Raw genomic sequence first — 15,637 nt, 5'->3', positions numbered from 1 at the left:
GGTGCTCTCTGTGGCCAGCAGGCTCAAGAAGCACCTGTCCAGTCATTACGACCTAGCTTGGCTGTTTGCTGCTGCGAGGGGCCCCACGGGGACTAGCCCCATCCTCAGAGCTGGAGACAAGCCCTGGCGGGGCACTCACATGGCCAGTCAGCATTGCAGCAGGGCTGAGAAGCCGGAAGCCCCTGACCCCCCAGGCTGGACCCTGCTGCCGCCCCAGCCCATCGCACACTTGAGCCGGTGCCGGCAGCTGAGCCAGGACTGTTCCAGGGACAGGAGGTGGCTTTACTTGCTGGGATCCTGGGGGGCAAAGGTTCCTCTCCCGGGGGACACAGCTCGCTCATGCGTCAGCAGTGAGTCCCTGTGGCAGGGGCCGGTCGGTGCCCACAGCGGCTAAGGCAGGAAGAGGTGCCCAGCCTGGCATTGCAGAGCGGCCACGGGGCGGGTGGTGCCGCGCTCTGCCCAGGTGCAGCAGCTGCTCACACAGACCAGGCTGGGCAGGATTTGGCGGATAATCGGTGTCCATTTTTGAGCATATTTGGATTGATTTGGATTTCACAGCTGCGGGATATTCCGGGGAGCGTCAGACGATGATGGAACGACGGGGCAGATGCAGAACGTTAAATCCAGACCACCTGTAACACACACACCAGCACCATCACGTGTCAAATTCTCCCTCGGGCCCAGCCTCCAGCCACAGGATCCCACGTTCTCGAGCCGCAGCTGGACCATGCCCGGATCACCCAGGGAAATACTCTTCCCTGGCTTCATGCCTGTGCAGCGTAATGGAAATTCACCGATAAAAACCGGAGCCTTCCCCGCCCCGGAGAGCAGGCGGCTGCAGCACCCCCATGCCCCTGAGCACAGGCCCGTGGGTGCTGTGAGAGCCAGGCTGGCCCCGTGCCCAGGGAAGGCCCTGCAGGGAAACGGAAGCTCTCTCCCCCGCCTGGCACAGGTGGGAGCTGAGCTGGGATGAATCAGCAAAACAGCAGCTCAGCCCTGCGCATCCTGCTGTGCCCTCCCAGCCCCACCCCGCACCCCCGCCAGGGCACCCTGAGTCCCTTTCACAGTCCACCCCCCTTGGCATTAACGCTTTCCAGGCGGGCACATGGGGGAGGGCAATACTATTCTCCACTGAGTGCCCTCCTGCAGGGTGAGTGGGGGCATGGCCCAGCCGAGGGAGAGCTCCATGCAGAGGCCGGGAATAGACGCCCCAGGCAACAGAAACGGCACAGCCCCAGGGCCCACGCAGCTCTGCCGAGATGCCTAGTTCTGTTTTCTTGGCCTTCACAACATCCCCCGGCAAGGAGTTCCACAGGTTGACTGGGCGTTGCATGAAGCAATACCTCCTTTGGTTTGTTTTAATCCTGCTGCCTGTTAATTTCTTTGGGTGACCCCTAGTTCTTGTTATCAGAAGGGGTAAATAACACTTCCTTATTCACTTTCTCCACAGCAGTTCTGATTTTATAGACCTCTGTCATATCCCCCCTTACTCGTCTCTTTTCCAAGCTGAACAGTCCCGGTCTTATTAATCTCTCCTCATCCGGCTGCCGTTCCAGACCCCTCGTCATTTTTGTTGCCCTTTTCCAGTTCTAACGTTGCTTTTTTGAGCTGGGGCGACCAGCCCTGCCTGCCGTATCCAAAGCCTGGGCACAGCATGGCCTTGTATAGTGGCGTTATGGTAGGGGTGTCCAGGAGTGGCAGCCACAACCCTAGCCCCCAACCAGGGCAGGGGCAACCCAACCCTGGCATGGATGGGGCACACCTTGCATTCAAGAAGCTGAAGTTGCAGGACAGGAAAGCTTCACATTGGAGCTCCCTGCACGGAGCAGCATCCTCAGGCACCAGGCTGGCCACTCCTGAGGGCACGAGTTGTGGCCTTGACCACGCTCGGTGTGACACGAGCATCCAGGTCTCAGAGGGTACCAGGCAGCCAGCCCAGCTTGGGGCAGCCTTTTTTCAAAGGGGGGGGCTGGCATTGCCCCACGCAGCATGGGCACCATCAGTGACCGCTTCCATCGCCAGGGCTCCTGTCTTGCACCCCTGCAGTGGGTGAGAGGCGCTGCTTTCCCCAGACAGCCCGAGCACCTGGCTTGATTGCACAAGCCCAGCACCCTTGGGCTGGCGCTGCCTTGGCTGGGCCGGGAGGGCTGCTGGTGACTCAGGCTCTCCCCTCTGAGTCAGAGCAGAACCGACTGCACTGTGCCCACAGGCTGGGCCTGGAGCCTGCGAGCCGCTGTAATTCCCAGGGCCCGGAGCACCAGCCCCCTGCTGCCACAGCCAAATCCCAGCAGAGGGTTTTCTGTTTGGCTTATTTAACACCCCGTCGTTTCCAAGGATATGGGGTTCTTCCTTGGGCCCTGTTCTACACCAGTGCTGTGCCCCTGCCATGCTCCACCCCAGAGCTGGCTGGGTGTCAGCCCTGGAGTCCATGTGGCTGGAAGGAGCTGATTCCTCTGCGTCTCCCTCCAGGCTGGAGGAGCCCACTGGCCCCGTCAGGCGTGTTCAGAAGTCGGGCCTGAGCACTGCCAGCTGCTGGGGGGAGCGGTGGAAGGATGGAGCCGGCCCAGGGGAAGTGAGCTGAGCTCTAGGCACGTGTCAATGCGCAGCAGTTATGAAACTGGCCCAACCCTGACCCCAGCTCCCACAGAGGGGCAGGGGTGGGAGTGTTACCTACGCACTAGGGCTCTCTCCAGGGCCCAGGCCAGCGGCACACCACTCACACCCAGGCAGGTGCTTCTCCAGGCCCAGCACCAGGGCATCCGGATGCCACCAACCGATCTAAACTGCGCCCAGCTGAGAAGAGAAATGGGAGTGATCTGTCGGCTGGGGGTGAGAGAAGGGATGGCTTTGAAGAGCCCACAGAGGAAGAGACAAGGCCCAAAGCTAGACCCTGCCCGTGGCTCTGAGTACAGTGAGGCTGCGGGATCTCTTCTCTCTTGTGGCAGTGAGTTCCCCAGGCCAGACCCAGCTGTGGGGAAACTTCCATCTCCCGCACACACCAGCCTGGGCCTCTGGGCTGGCAGGTTCACTGGCACAGTGGAATGCAGCCCTGCCGGGAAGCCATGGTCTCAGGTATCTCTCCAACCGGCCCCGTTCAGCAGGGAACCAGAGTAGTGTGGGGCAGCAGGGGCCAGGGGAAACATTAACAAGGCAGCTCCCTCACCAGCTGGAATAAGCTGCAGGATCCAAGCCCAGCAGCCCCAGATGTGTGGGGCGCCCTGGCCAGCCCTGGGCCTGCAAGATGGGGCACAATCTTCTCCCCAGCCATGGAGGGGAGGAGCGGACAGATTCCCCCGCTGTTGGCCTCCGAGAACATGAAGGCTCCGGTAGTACCCAGAACCCTTGGCAAGGGACTTTGACTTCACACTCAAAGGGACTTTGGCCCCAGCCCTGCCCTACGCTATGCAGAGCACAGAACAGCCCCCAGGGCAGGCCTAGTCATGCGCCCCACTGCCTGAGCTGCCCAACAATCAGCCTTCCAGGCACCCTTCCCCATGCAGCAGGCAGGGACCAACATGGAGCTGCCTCCTGCCTCCCCCCCACCCCACCCCTGGTCCTGCAGCCTTCCTCCCCTCTTGAGCCAGCCCAGCTCCCCACCTCAGGCCACCTTCCCCAGGAGCTCCCCTCTACGGCCATTGCATCCCGGCAATGCTCTCCAGGACACGTCGCCCCCAAGGCTCTCAGGTCACGCAGCCCCCGTCACTTGTCCTCCTGGTGCCCCTGCTGCCTGGCTCCAGGCCCGGCACAGCCCTGTGCTTCACGTGCTCCCGAGATCACACCGGCTTGTGGAGAGCAGCTGCGGTTTGCCAGAGGCTGTAGCAATCTGAAGGCCGTAGAGCATTCCAGGAGCCGGCCCCAGGCCCAAACGCCCTCGTGGTGCGGCACGGCTGCTGCCTGCAGCTCCCTCCATCGCACGGACAAAGGGCGCACTGTTCTGCATGGACAGCGCCTGACGCTCAGCAGCCAGACCCACCCGAGGCCCAGAGCCGGGCCACGGCGCTGCCCCGGGGCATCACTAACTGGGGAGTGCTCACACCTGCGTGGGCCGCACGGGGGGCCCTGGCACCAGAGCACACTGCACCCCCCTGGAGCCAGGCTTCCTTCCTGCATGGGGCCTACACACAACTGCTGCTCAGGCGGGCCTGGCCCTCCAGTGGGGAGCCACCTCCACGGGGGCTGGCGCGCCTGGGCAGGTTGGAGGAGCAGGACCCCCGTACGCCCCAGTAGCTGCATAAAAACAGCCAGACGGGGTCAGACCAAGGGTCCATCTAGCCCAGTGTCCTGTCTGCCGACAGTGGCCAATGCCAGGGGCCCCGGAGGGAGTGAACAGACCAGGGAATCATCAAGTGACCCATCCCGTCGCCTGCTCCCAGAATGGCGCCGTGACGAGCAATCCGTGCAGCTAGCTCAGTCCCCCCCAGGGGGACGCGTCAGCCCCAGGCCCCCCCAGGCCAGGGCCCCTGCCCAGGGACACCAGTGCCAAGCCCCAGTGATTGTGATACGAAACTTTATTCCTGTTCCACCCCTGCCTTGGCCCATGGGCGGGGGGTCAGCGTCTACACAAAATCACCATCTTTCTAACGCCACAGGGACAGATTGCTGCTTGCCCGCCTGCCCGCCCCAAGCAAAGCCCCATGGAGCCCCTGCAGGAGCCAGTAAGACACAGTGGCATGAGCACACCGGGCAACATTCAACAGGGCACGTGGAGGTGACACGGCTAATAACCAGGCAGCGTGTGCCACCCTGCACAGGCTGGAAAGACAGGGCATGGCTTAGGAGACCCCCAAGGCTGCAGATTTCTGCATGGAGGCTCCCTGCTGGCTTTGGTCCCAGGCTGCTCAGGGAGCGGAGCGCCTCCCCCCGCCACACGCAGTGGGGAACCCCCATCCCCCCAATTTTGTGGGGCAGGAGCCATGCAGACCTGCAGAGGGTCAGGCAAAACTGTTTGCCCATTGTCCTGCCAAGATAAACTCCCTGGGCTGAGGCTGATCAGCTCCGTGCTGGAGAAGAGGCTGCTGGGAGTGAAGCATGGGGCTGGCTGGGCATCAGGGCACCCCCCACCCCCAGGAGGTGGCTGGGGAACATCCTCCTGAAGGCAGGGCACAGACACCAGCTCTGGGGCAGACTGGAGGGAGCAGGCTGCACTGGCTGGGATCAGAGCCCAGCCCCTCCTTGGGCTCCCCACAATCCCACCACTCTTCAGTGAGCAGGGGTTAATTCCGTGGGGCTAACACAGCACAGAGGGTATCGAACACAGGGCAGCCCCAGCCCCAGCGTTAACGTCCGCCAGAACCCCAGGCTCAGCCGAGGGCTCGGTCAGTGCCGAGGAGAGGCCCCAGGAATGGAGCGCTGGGGGCAGGGTGCGGGAAGGGACGCCCAGGGCGGGGGCAGCGGGGGCTCAGGATTAACGAGTGTTGAGAGCACTGGGCGGGGGCTGGGATGGCTGGGGGAGGCCGCAGGGCAAGTGGAACGGTGCAGGAGAAGGGCGCCCAGCGGCTCCATCCAGTCAGCGGCCATTGCTGTGGGATCCCCTGCAGGGGGGAATGACACCCCGTGGAGCCTAGTCCTGCGCCACAGGGGCCCCCCGCTCTGACAGTGGGACATTGGCAGCGTCAGCGTCAGCAGCGTCAGCAAAGCCTCCCCCACCCCAGCCCCAGCTCTGTGCGTCCTAACAATCAGCCAGAGAAGCAGCGAGTGCAGCAGCTGCCAGCCCCAGGGAACCAGGCCGCAAGGCAGGGCTGCTACCCCTCTCCCCAGGCAGCAGGGCTGGGCAGGCCTCCGAGCCCCTGGTCTGTAGGACAGCGTGACCGGCCCACAGCCCTCGGTGCTCCGAGCAGCAGGGGAGGAGCCAGCCTTCCCCCGGGAGGGCAAAGGTTCCCAGCTGGCCGGGGCACCAGGGGCTTTTCCTCTGAAGCATCAGCTATTGGCCAGGAGCTGCGGGACGAGATGGCCCAGTGCTCTGAACCTCTACAGCAATTCTTACGTCCCTAAGGCAGAGGCCAGCGGGTGCCAGTTCCATCCGGGCAGAGCCCCCCATGGGGCTGCCGTGTCCTGCCCCCAGCTCATGCCCCGCAGCTGTCGGTACAGTCCTGCCCGCTCTGGAAGAGGTGATAGATGCTGACAATGGGGAACATGGCCAGGGCCCCCACCAAGGAGCCCACCTGGATGACCGCTCCACACCACACCAGCGCCGCATGGCCGGCCTCGTGCAGCAGGCTGCCGATCACCACCTTGAGGTAGGAGAAGAGCCCCAGGAACAGGATCCAGGACAGCACCTGTCGGGGACAGACATGGCCTCAGCCAGTAACGGGGGCCGACCACAGCAACCCAAGGGAACCCAGGGGTCGCGACAGACAGGACCAATGCAGCCATCCCCACCTCATGGGCCCGAGACCCTCTGGGAGCAAACAGGCCTGGGTGGCCGGGCTGAGAACCAGGGGTCACCCACCAGCGGTGGGCACGGGGGGGAAAGCACTCACCAGCCCCTGGGGATCCCGGGCATTGCCTGGACTCTCAGACAGTTCTCCAGCCCTGTGAGCCTGGTATCAGACACCGGGAGACTGAACCCCGAGAAGCAGAACAGGGCAGGAGGGGCAGAACCGGGAGCCATGGGAGGAGACCGGAGGGACGTTTCCCAAGGGCAGAGAGACATTAGCCCTGGGAAGCCCCCTCATTTGAAGCCCCCTCCAGAGGCCAACTGGACGGTGCCCCAGAGAACAGTGCCTGGAGCGAAGCCTCAGCCCAACAGCAGGGGATGCTCTGATGGCTCCTTTTGCAGCCCGGTGCAGAGGCCTTCGGAGAGACCGGGGCCCGGACTCCACCGTACTCACCACCAGGGCGACTCCTGCGGCATTGCCCAGCAGGGGAGGGCAGGGGCTGAGCGCGGCCAGCACCATCAGATAGGCCGCAAAGACGCCTCCCAGCACAGAGATGACGCCCAAGCCCACCGCTGACCTGGGGGGTAGAGAGAAGACAAACGAGGGTCAGTCGCGGGCTGCAGACGAGCTCGGTGCCGGAGCTGCCAGTCTGAATATCGGCCTGGGGGCCAATGGGGCGAGTGGGGGCAGGGGACAGGAGCACTGCCCTGCTGTCTGAGCAGCACTGGGCACTGCTGAGGTCAGAGCAGCGCACCAGCTCCGTACGTGTTAGATCGGGCAGCACTTCCTGCGGGTGCTAAGCGCTCTGTGGGGTGCCGGGCAGAGCTCATGAGCAAGATTTGGGGTGATTTGAGAAAGGGGCTCCCACGATAACCCCTCCCCCAACCCCAGCATGTTACTAAATCAACAGGTACCTTAAGTTATTTTGTGCACACTTGGGGCTCAGAGCAGAGCTCTGTAGGGGAGGGATTGAGCTCAGTCCGTTCCCGTCTACACTGAAGCAGGGAAGCAGCACAACTGTGGCACTTTAGGTGTAGACATACCTGACCGGGGGGGGGGGGGGGGACACAGAGAAAGAACTTGCTCAGCTGGAGCAATTCACACCTCCCCAAGGTGATGGGTCAGCCTGCATCATCTCCATGGGACCTCCTCCTCCAGCTGAGAACACCTCATTGAGATGAATGGGCCACATCACACCTCTCTGAGCCTGCTCTGTGAAGAGCCTCTTCCCCATAGGCTAGGTGGGGCTCAGAGCAGTGGGGACGTGTGGGGAGGGGGGCTCAGAGCAGTGGGGACGTGTGGGCAGATGGGGCTCGGAGCAGTGGGAACGTGTAGGTAGAGGGGGCTCAGAGCAGTGGGGACATGTGGGGTGGGGGGCAAAGAGCAGTGTGGAGATAGGGGGCTTGGAGCAGGGGTAGGGGAGTCTGTGCGGTGAGGGGGTGTTGGACCAATGTAGGGCAAAGTGGGGCTGAAAGGAAGGGGCCAAGCTGTGCAATGGGGGATGATGGGGGCTTCAGCCCCCCTAGAGCCAGTCAACAGATAGCAGTTATATGTCCCCACCCCTGTCATATCTGAGCACCTCAAACCTTCCCTGCGTTTATCCTCACAGCATCCGGGGGAGTTGTGAAGTGTGGAACGGAGACAGAGAGATATTAAGGAACGTGCCCAAGGTCACCCATTGTGTCTGTTGCGGAGCAGGGAGCTGAACTCAGCTCTCCCAAGTCCTAGGGCCTAACCGCTGGGCAAGTCTTCCTCTCAGCCCCCCCCCTTCCATAAATATCCCCCGACTCCCACTGGCCCCTGCCCGATCAGTCTGAGCTTGCCCCCTCCCCACTGGCAACTGGACAATAGGGGGCACCTGGCAGGTTTGGAGTGGGAGGTGGGGATATGGTCTCGGTTTTACAAACATTTAACGTGCACAAGCCCTGGACCCCGCTTGGCTGCTCACTAGGGACATCATCAGGAACGACTCAGGTACGTGCTGGGCACCCAACTCCTAACACAGGGCCACCATCTTAAGAGTTGGGTGTGCAGCTCCCCTTGCTGGCCCAGTCCAGAGGCCCCCCACAGCTGCACCAACGCCCCTCAATCCTGCCCCGCAGCACGGCCCCCTCTCAGGCGGGGGGGGGGGGCGGGCGGGGTCAGACGGTGCTGAAGCGCACTCTGGGATGAGGACCAACACCCAGGGCAAGGGTGAAGAGGGGTGTAAGGGAGGAGGCTGGTACATGTATCACCTACAGCACCCTGCCCTACCTGCACAGCACAAACATGGCGATGAAGCAGGCCACGGGGTTGGCGATGTTGCTGAGCACCACGGAGAGGTGGTAGGCCGCGCTCCCGTAGGGCAGGCAGGAGTAGCTCTGCACCGAGGGCAGCGCACCATTGGTCAGCGCGTTGGAGACGCCCAGCAGCACCAGCAGGCAGATGTTCCGGCCCGTCCAGAAGGAGGTGGCCTGGGCCGGGGGGCGGGCGTCCTTGGCGATCTCTGCGGCGCTGTCCGATGTGGGGGTGCCGTCCTGCAGTGGGAAGGACTCCTCCGTCTCCACGCTGCCCTTGGAAGAGCTCTCCTGGCCGGCGGTGGAGCTGCTGCGCTGCAGGATCAGCCCCAGGAAGGAGAGCGCTGAGACAGCGAGCATGGCGGACATCAGCCAGAAGTAGGTGTCCGCCGGGAAGTTCTCCTCCAGGTAGTGGGGCTGGGAGCCGTTGCCGGAGGTGGCGTTGCGACACTCCAGCTTGCCCACCCCTTGGGCCAGGGCCACCACGCAAGGGAAGAGAGCGCTCAGGCCCTGGCCGACGAAGAAGGTGCGGATGAACGGCTGGGGGAACTGGTACATGAAGGGCAGGAAGGTGACATTGGAGGTGCAGCAGACGAAGGCCAGGAGGAAGGCCAGGAGCAGGAAGGCCAGACTGTGGGGCTCCCCCGCCACCATCGCCGTCCGGTGCCAGAAGAGAGCCATGAAGAGGGCTGCCACCACACCCAGCACCTGGATGGCATGGATGACCCAGCGCTCCTTCAGCCACCCAGGGGCCAGCTTGTGAGCCAGGGTGACAGCAAGGGGGCCCACGTTCCCCAGGGCGATGAGGACTGAGAGGTATGCAGGGAGATTCCAGCCTGGAGGGGGAGAGATGTAGCACTAGGGACACCCTGCCGACCCGAGCCCTTCGCCCTGCTGCTGTGCAGGGCAGCCGGCTCCTCGGTGCGCCAGGCACCCCAGGGCCCAGTCCAGAGTGATGCCGCCTGTAATTCTTCCCCCTTCTATTGCAGGCCAGCAGAGCCGCCTCGCCTCGCTCCCTGGAGACCAGCACGTGCCCCCCACCTTCGTCCCTGGCCAGAGAGGGAAGCAGAGGCTGCAAACAGACTTCAGGGCAGCACCCGAAAGGGGCCAGCGCCTGGGTTTTGCGTCGTCCCGGCTCTGGTTGTGTGAGGGGAGAGAGAGAAGGCAGTGCTCCCATGGGGCTATGCAGCCTCCCGTGGGATTAGCACAGTGCAGCCCTACCTACGGGGGAAAGGAGCCCATGGGCTGATCTCCCCGCAGATAGCGAGGAGGGGGGCGGGGGGAAGCTGCACAGAGGGCCACGGCAGACGCTGGCCCTTCTGCAGCTAACGAAACGTTGCTAGCAAAGCAACTGGCACAGCTCTGCTGCTGCCCCCCCCGCCTCCCCACAAGAGTGCTGGGCCTCTGCATGGAGACGCTTCACTGTGCAAGGGTTCTGGGGACCAGTGGGGATGGGCCGAGAACACAGCTGTTCACAGGGGAGCCCCAGGCAGCCGGCTGCTAGCAGCAGGGGGCCAGGCCAGGGCCTGCATGTGAATTCCATGGAGGGAATCCAGCCGTTCGTTCGGGGAGGTTACGCTGCCAGGAACGTGACCCACTCTCCGCTGGCACGGCTGGTAGCAACTCCAGCCCCAGGCAGGGCTTAGCTGGGAACACCATGTGCCTGCAGCAGGTGCAGAGGCTGCCTTCAGGTGGGCGGCCCTGACGAGACAGAGACCAGGCCTCCGGCACCTTCAATAACCCCACAGGGGAAGCACGCCAGCCTGCCTCCCGCCCCCAGGATGCTGCCTGTGCAGACCATGGGGCTGGCCTGACAGTCTCCTGCAGCTAGGGCCTCTCCAGCCCCAGGGCTCCCTTGCCGTGGCCCATGGAGTACTTGTGGGGGGCGTGCAGAGGGCTGGCTGCTCACCAGGGGCTGGCTCCAAGCAATGCAGGCTCTGAGGGACAGAGGCGGGCCTGGAGGGAGGCATGCTGGAGCTGCGGCTCCACGGAGGAGGGGGAGAAACAGCTGCCCCAGGGGGTGCAGGCACCACATCAGAAGGGAGCAGGGGAAGGGGAGAAGAGGGCCCCCGAGAGGCTGGGTAGTGTATGTGTGGGGGGCAGGTGGCTGGCATGTGTGTGCAGGGTGGCAGAGAAGGGGAGTTAAATGAGGAACAAAAGGAGCCTGCAAGTAACTCCCTAGGCACTGGGCACATCAGCCAGGAAATCTCCCAGCTCCTCCTCCACCATCTCTGCCACATGCGAGTGCTGGGGGGGGGGGAGGGAGGAGGGGAGTGGGTTGCCAGACTCGCCAAGGTGTGGCCCACCCCATGGGAGAGTTTGGAACCCCCAGGCCAGATGATCCTCATGGCCAGCTCCTCCTAGCCAATCCGGCTACAGAAGAGGCGAGCAGGCCCCTCTCTGCCTGGGGGATCGGATCCTGCTGTCGGGGCAGCGAGTTCCCTCTCGGACCAGGCAACGGGCAAAGAGCTGCCTCCCTGCGCTCATGGTGTCGCTGTCGCAGGGCCGTCCGTGGGGCCGGTGCAGATCCCAGCAGAATCCCTCATCAGCATGAACAGAGCGTCACTCGTTTGGGGGACGGGAGGGGGTGGAACTGGAACAGCCCTAATACTAACTTACTGGGTCGGAGCCCCCCGGCCCTTGGACCAGGAGAAGAGTATTGGAAATAGCTGCCTACCGCTCTCTATCCCGCTAACGAGCCAGCCCCAGCATGCCGGAAACACCCAGTCAGTCTGCCCCGATGGCCTTCCCCAGCGCAGCACGCGCTAGTCTCCACCCCCGAGCGACAGGCTAAGGGCTGTTCTCCTCCAGGAAGTGCGGGTGGAGGGCAGAACGCCAAGGCCAGGCAGCAAGCCTGGGCCAGAGCTGGGCAGCACCTGCTGGCTCCCAGCACCAGATCCACACTCCCAGAGACCGGGATAACCCAACCACCCCCCAGGCAGGGCTCCCCTGGGGGAGAAGTTCTGCTGGACACCAGGGACTCCACAGTTCTTCTTCACTAGGCCGGCTGAGCCCCGCCATCTCGTCCCCACAGCAGTCCGGGGCAGCAGCTGGGGAGCAGGACAAAGCTCCCTTGGGGCCTGTGTTCCCAGTCCAACGGCAACACTCTGCACTCAGGCTCCAGCTAGGAATCCAGAGCCCAGAGGGCAGCTGCTCGTGTTCACACCAGCGGTGTCCTTGCTGCCTCCCTCTCCACCAAGGACCCTCCAATGACTCTTCGCCCTGGGCCGGGAAACCCTCTGGAAGCCGGAGGAGTTTGTCCCTTCCTGCCTTTGTTCTCCGCCCGGTCGGCTGGCACCTCGTGTTTGTTGCCTGGAGCTCTGAGCTGGCGCTAGCTAAAACAACACGTGCAGCATGCTTCCAGGGCAGAACACCTCTGCGCAACCAGCACCGGATGCTGGCCCCTCTGAGTCCAGGAAACGGCCGGCGGCAGGTTTCCAGCTGCTCTCCCGGTGCCTGGCTCGGGCGGAGTGGCAGACTGAACCCCAGGCCAGCAGCTGGGTTATTCAGGGTCTGCAGGATCCCCCGTGCTTGGGCAGTCGCAGCCATGCAGGCTAACGCAGCATTCGGAGGGCTCATGCTGCTGGGGAGGGGCTAAGTGAGAACTCCCCAGCCCCCAGAACACCGACTTTTCCCCTAGTCGCCGAGCCCCGGACTAGCAGGTTCTCAGCTGTTTCCCTAGAACGGGGATTGTCTAAGCCCCTCCAGCCCCATTCACGATCCCAGGGATGTTACTGTGTAACGACAGCAATTCCCCATTAAACACTTTCCTCCTCTCCGCTGGCTTCGGGGCGTTGTGGCAGCTAGAAAGGAGAGATGAATGGCACAGCAGAAGGCAAGACACCTGACCACCCACTGCGGCTGCTCCTACGTGCCAGGTGAAGCCTGGGGCATCACCCATGCCGGGCCCGCAGGCGCTGCTTTATCACCACCCATCAGCTCCTAGCACACCATTGCTCCTCACCTTCTGGAAGCCACTTCACCACCACGGGGAGCTCCACCCACAAGGAGTTCACGGCGACCCAGGAGCCCATTCCGAAAAGGGCCACCAGCACGTGGGTGATCATGGCCTGGCCCATCACAGACGCAGCCATTCCCTCAGCCCTGGCAACAGAGAAGAGAACAAGGTCAGGTCCAGCTCATCCACTGGTGAATAGCACCAGCTCTGCAAAGGGTTACCTCATAGACTGGTGGATCCAAAACCGAATCCAACAGCCTGAGCTATGCCAGGCAAAGGGCAACGAGGAGTCCAGAGCTGCTGGAGCAGGGATCCCCACAGCCAGCCATTGCTGAAAGAGACAACATCCTTTACCAGAGAGCCGACATTTTGGTGTGCTGGGGCTGGAACTGTCCTACCAGGGCCCAGCATGCTGAACTCCAGCGGCCAGGGCTTGAGCAGGGGCGGTGCAGTGGGACAATGTACTGAGCGTGCACGTCCGAACGCTTTCATCTTTATCTCTCTTGTAAGCATTTCCGACTTTAATGCCTTATGCTTGTACTCACTCAAAATCTCCCTCCTTGTAAATAAACAAATTTGTTTCATTCTTTAATTAAAACGAATCCAGCGTTGTGAATTGGTTGGGTAACTTCATTTACAGGAGCAGATGGTTGTTGAGGAGGAGAGGGCTGAACAGTGCAGAACCACCTTTGTGTAGAGGGAGAAAGTGGGGGGAATGCAGGACTGGGAGTGTGCTGGGATCACCCTGAAGATTGTAACCCAAGGCTCCTGGAAGCCAGAGTGTGGCTGGTGTGTTGCTGACAGGCTGCTGGGGTCAGAGCTGCTGGCCTAGGGCTGTGGCTACACACACACACTCAGGGTGTGACCTGCATGCTGTTTGGCTGTTTGAGGAGCCCAGGTTGGGACCTACAGTAGCAAAGCATTGGGAGGCACCCCAGGCTGCAGGGCAAGTGGTGACAGCCCCTCACTGCTCCAGATACAACCCAGAATGTCCTATCGGCTCCTCATCCTCCCAGCCAGCCTGATGCTGCTTCCTCTAGCCCCTTCAGGGGGTTAATCTCAGGGGACCATGGGACAAGGTAAGTGACTGAAGTGTTACTGGAGCAAGAGTCCCGTACTGCACCCTTGGGAGGACTTCCTGGCAGTCACCCTATGGCAGCTGGCACAGAGCAGGCATGTCACAAGTCAGGATGGCGGATCCCTTTGGAATCCTGTGATTAAAAACAGCCCCCTGCTCAACTGCACTGATACAGAAGTGGGGGAGGGGGGAGAGGGAACAACTGGCTGTTCCTATTACAAGGAAGGAGTGGGTAAGTCAAAAATGCAGAGCTGCCCCGGAAATCACACAGCCCAGCACGTCTCAGGAATTCAGGTTCTGCAAACGTCCCTGCTCTTTGCCTCGTCTTGTACACAGTCAAAAGCTCTTCAGGGCACGGAACGTGCTGAGCGCTAGAGCGGAGCGCCAGGTGCTCCCCTGATGCTGGAATGAGCATCTAGCACCGGGACAAACCCCGCTGCTCCAGAGACGTGCACTGCTCCTTCCCCCCGGGCAGCGTGCACAGTGCCCGCTGTGCAACGGGACCTGGGGGAAGTTGTGCAATGGGCGTTTCTGAGCAGGCAGAGAGAAGATTCCAAAAACCACAAGATCCAGCCGCTGCCAGTTTAACCCGACAGTTACCAGCATCAGCCCCGGCTGCAAAGCTATCAGCAGCTTTCAGATCCAGCCCAGCACTGATCTCCCTGCCCTCCTGCGCAGGAAGCCATACGAGTCTGCTCCACAAACCAGGACCTGCTTTAACCTGAGCTAAATGGACCTGCCACTAGTGTCCCTGCATAACTCCAGGGGCGCAGATTATGGGAGGAAGAAGAAAGCTGGATGGACCAGTTCTCATTCATCCCAGGGCTAAGTTACCCCATCATACCTCTGGCCAGCCTCAGTGCCCTTCTCTGCAGCCTCAGCAGATTCTTCCTTATGGTTGGGAGGCAGCCAGACAGCCTGTGAGTTGAGACTCCAGCACCACTTGATGTCCCAACACCTCCTGAGTTCCCTCCTGGCAAGTCCTGGAAATGCAGAGCCCATCAGCGTGAGACATCATCTCCGCCGGCGCACGTTGCCTTACCCATGGCCACGCTTAATCCCACCTGCCCAGTCCTTTACTGTGCTCATCCCCACCTGGAGCTGTGCCTCTCACACACCTTGTAGAACTGACAAATGAAATTGGTTTTAATTGTTCACTTTATTAATATAACTTCATAAGCAAAGTTTCATGAATGAAACAACATTCATTCATAAAACCGGTTACCCCAATAACTGGCTAATTGAGTTTCACTTTCAATCCAATTGCTGCTAAAACTACTGAAACTTGCACTGCTTCAACATTGTAACTTCTGCTCCCTGTTTGCCATTCCTTACATGTGTCCATGTTGTAACCCATTTTAAAATGCTCACTTCATTTTTGCTAAACCCTGCTGTAATCTGATTAGTGTAGTTTAGATGTGGGGATGAGGGATGGATGGATGATGGAATCAACCTCCAGCCCCAGCCTGTCCTGATGAAATAATGTGTAAACACCAAGGGCTGAAGATGCAGACAACAGCCCTGACAAAGAAAGAAGAGTCCACCCTAAAAAGAAAAAACAAAAGTACAATTGAAGAAACATCAAAGCCAGCTCCTAGGCTGAAAGTCACGTCTGCAATTGACGGGTGATCAGTCACACTGAACCCAGAGGAAGCATGACACAGCAAGAACTATAGACTCTGGATTCAAACTAAAGCCTACAAACAGGATGGATGAGATGGAAGACTTTGGAGGGTAACATTCTGCTGCCAACATGGAAGGGCATCAGTGCATGCCCAACAGAGACCCAGCTCTTCCTTGTGCCCGGCTTTCCTGGCCAGTGAGCCGCCACAAGCTACATTCAGGACTGGTAACTATACCGCAGCTGCAGAACATTTGGGGTGTGTCTGTGTATACATAGGTATTAGATATTCGTTATTGGTCTTAAATCAAATTGTGTTATAATAAA

General features: G+C 61.1%; 1 protein-coding gene across 7 annotated transcripts in view; it reads right to left on the bottom strand.

The window, feature by feature from the left end:
* Positions 1 to 4,490: 4,490 nt before the first annotated feature.
* Positions 4,491 to 15,637, bottom strand: part of SLC52A2 (solute carrier family 52 member 2) — a 13,536-nt gene continuing 2,389 nt past the window's right edge. For 2 of the 7 annotated variants that reach the window (XM_073329869.1, XM_073329870.1), the window contains exons 2-7: positions 15,061 to 15,234; positions 14,534 to 14,672; positions 12,833 to 12,942; positions 12,618 to 12,757; positions 8,631 to 9,489; positions 6,183 to 6,954 (exon numbers count right to left, since the gene is read on the bottom strand). In XM_073329869.1, coding sequence (XP_073185970.1) covers positions 6,546 to 6,954; positions 8,631 to 9,489; positions 12,618 to 12,757; positions 12,833 to 12,837 — 1,413 coding nt within the window. In that variant the 5' untranslated portion in view covers positions 12,838 to 12,942; positions 14,534 to 14,672; positions 15,061 to 15,234 and the 3' untranslated portion in view covers positions 6,183 to 6,545. Of the gene's footprint in view, positions 6,955 to 8,630; positions 9,490 to 12,617; positions 12,758 to 12,832; positions 14,200 to 14,533; positions 14,673 to 15,060; positions 15,235 to 15,637 lie in introns of those variants that run through there. The other 5 variants (XM_073329875.1, XM_073329868.1, XM_073329873.2 and 2 more) reach the window with 5 other exon arrangements.

Source organism: Lepidochelys kempii, chromosome 2 (genome assembly GCF_965140285.1).
Source record: "Lepidochelys kempii isolate rLepKem1 chromosome 2, rLepKem1.hap1, whole genome shotgun sequence".
Lineage (NCBI taxonomy): Eukaryota > Metazoa > Chordata > Testudines > Cheloniidae > Lepidochelys > Lepidochelys kempii.
Note: the sequence above shows the minus strand (reverse complement) of the source record. Positions and strands in the feature narration are given on the sequence as shown.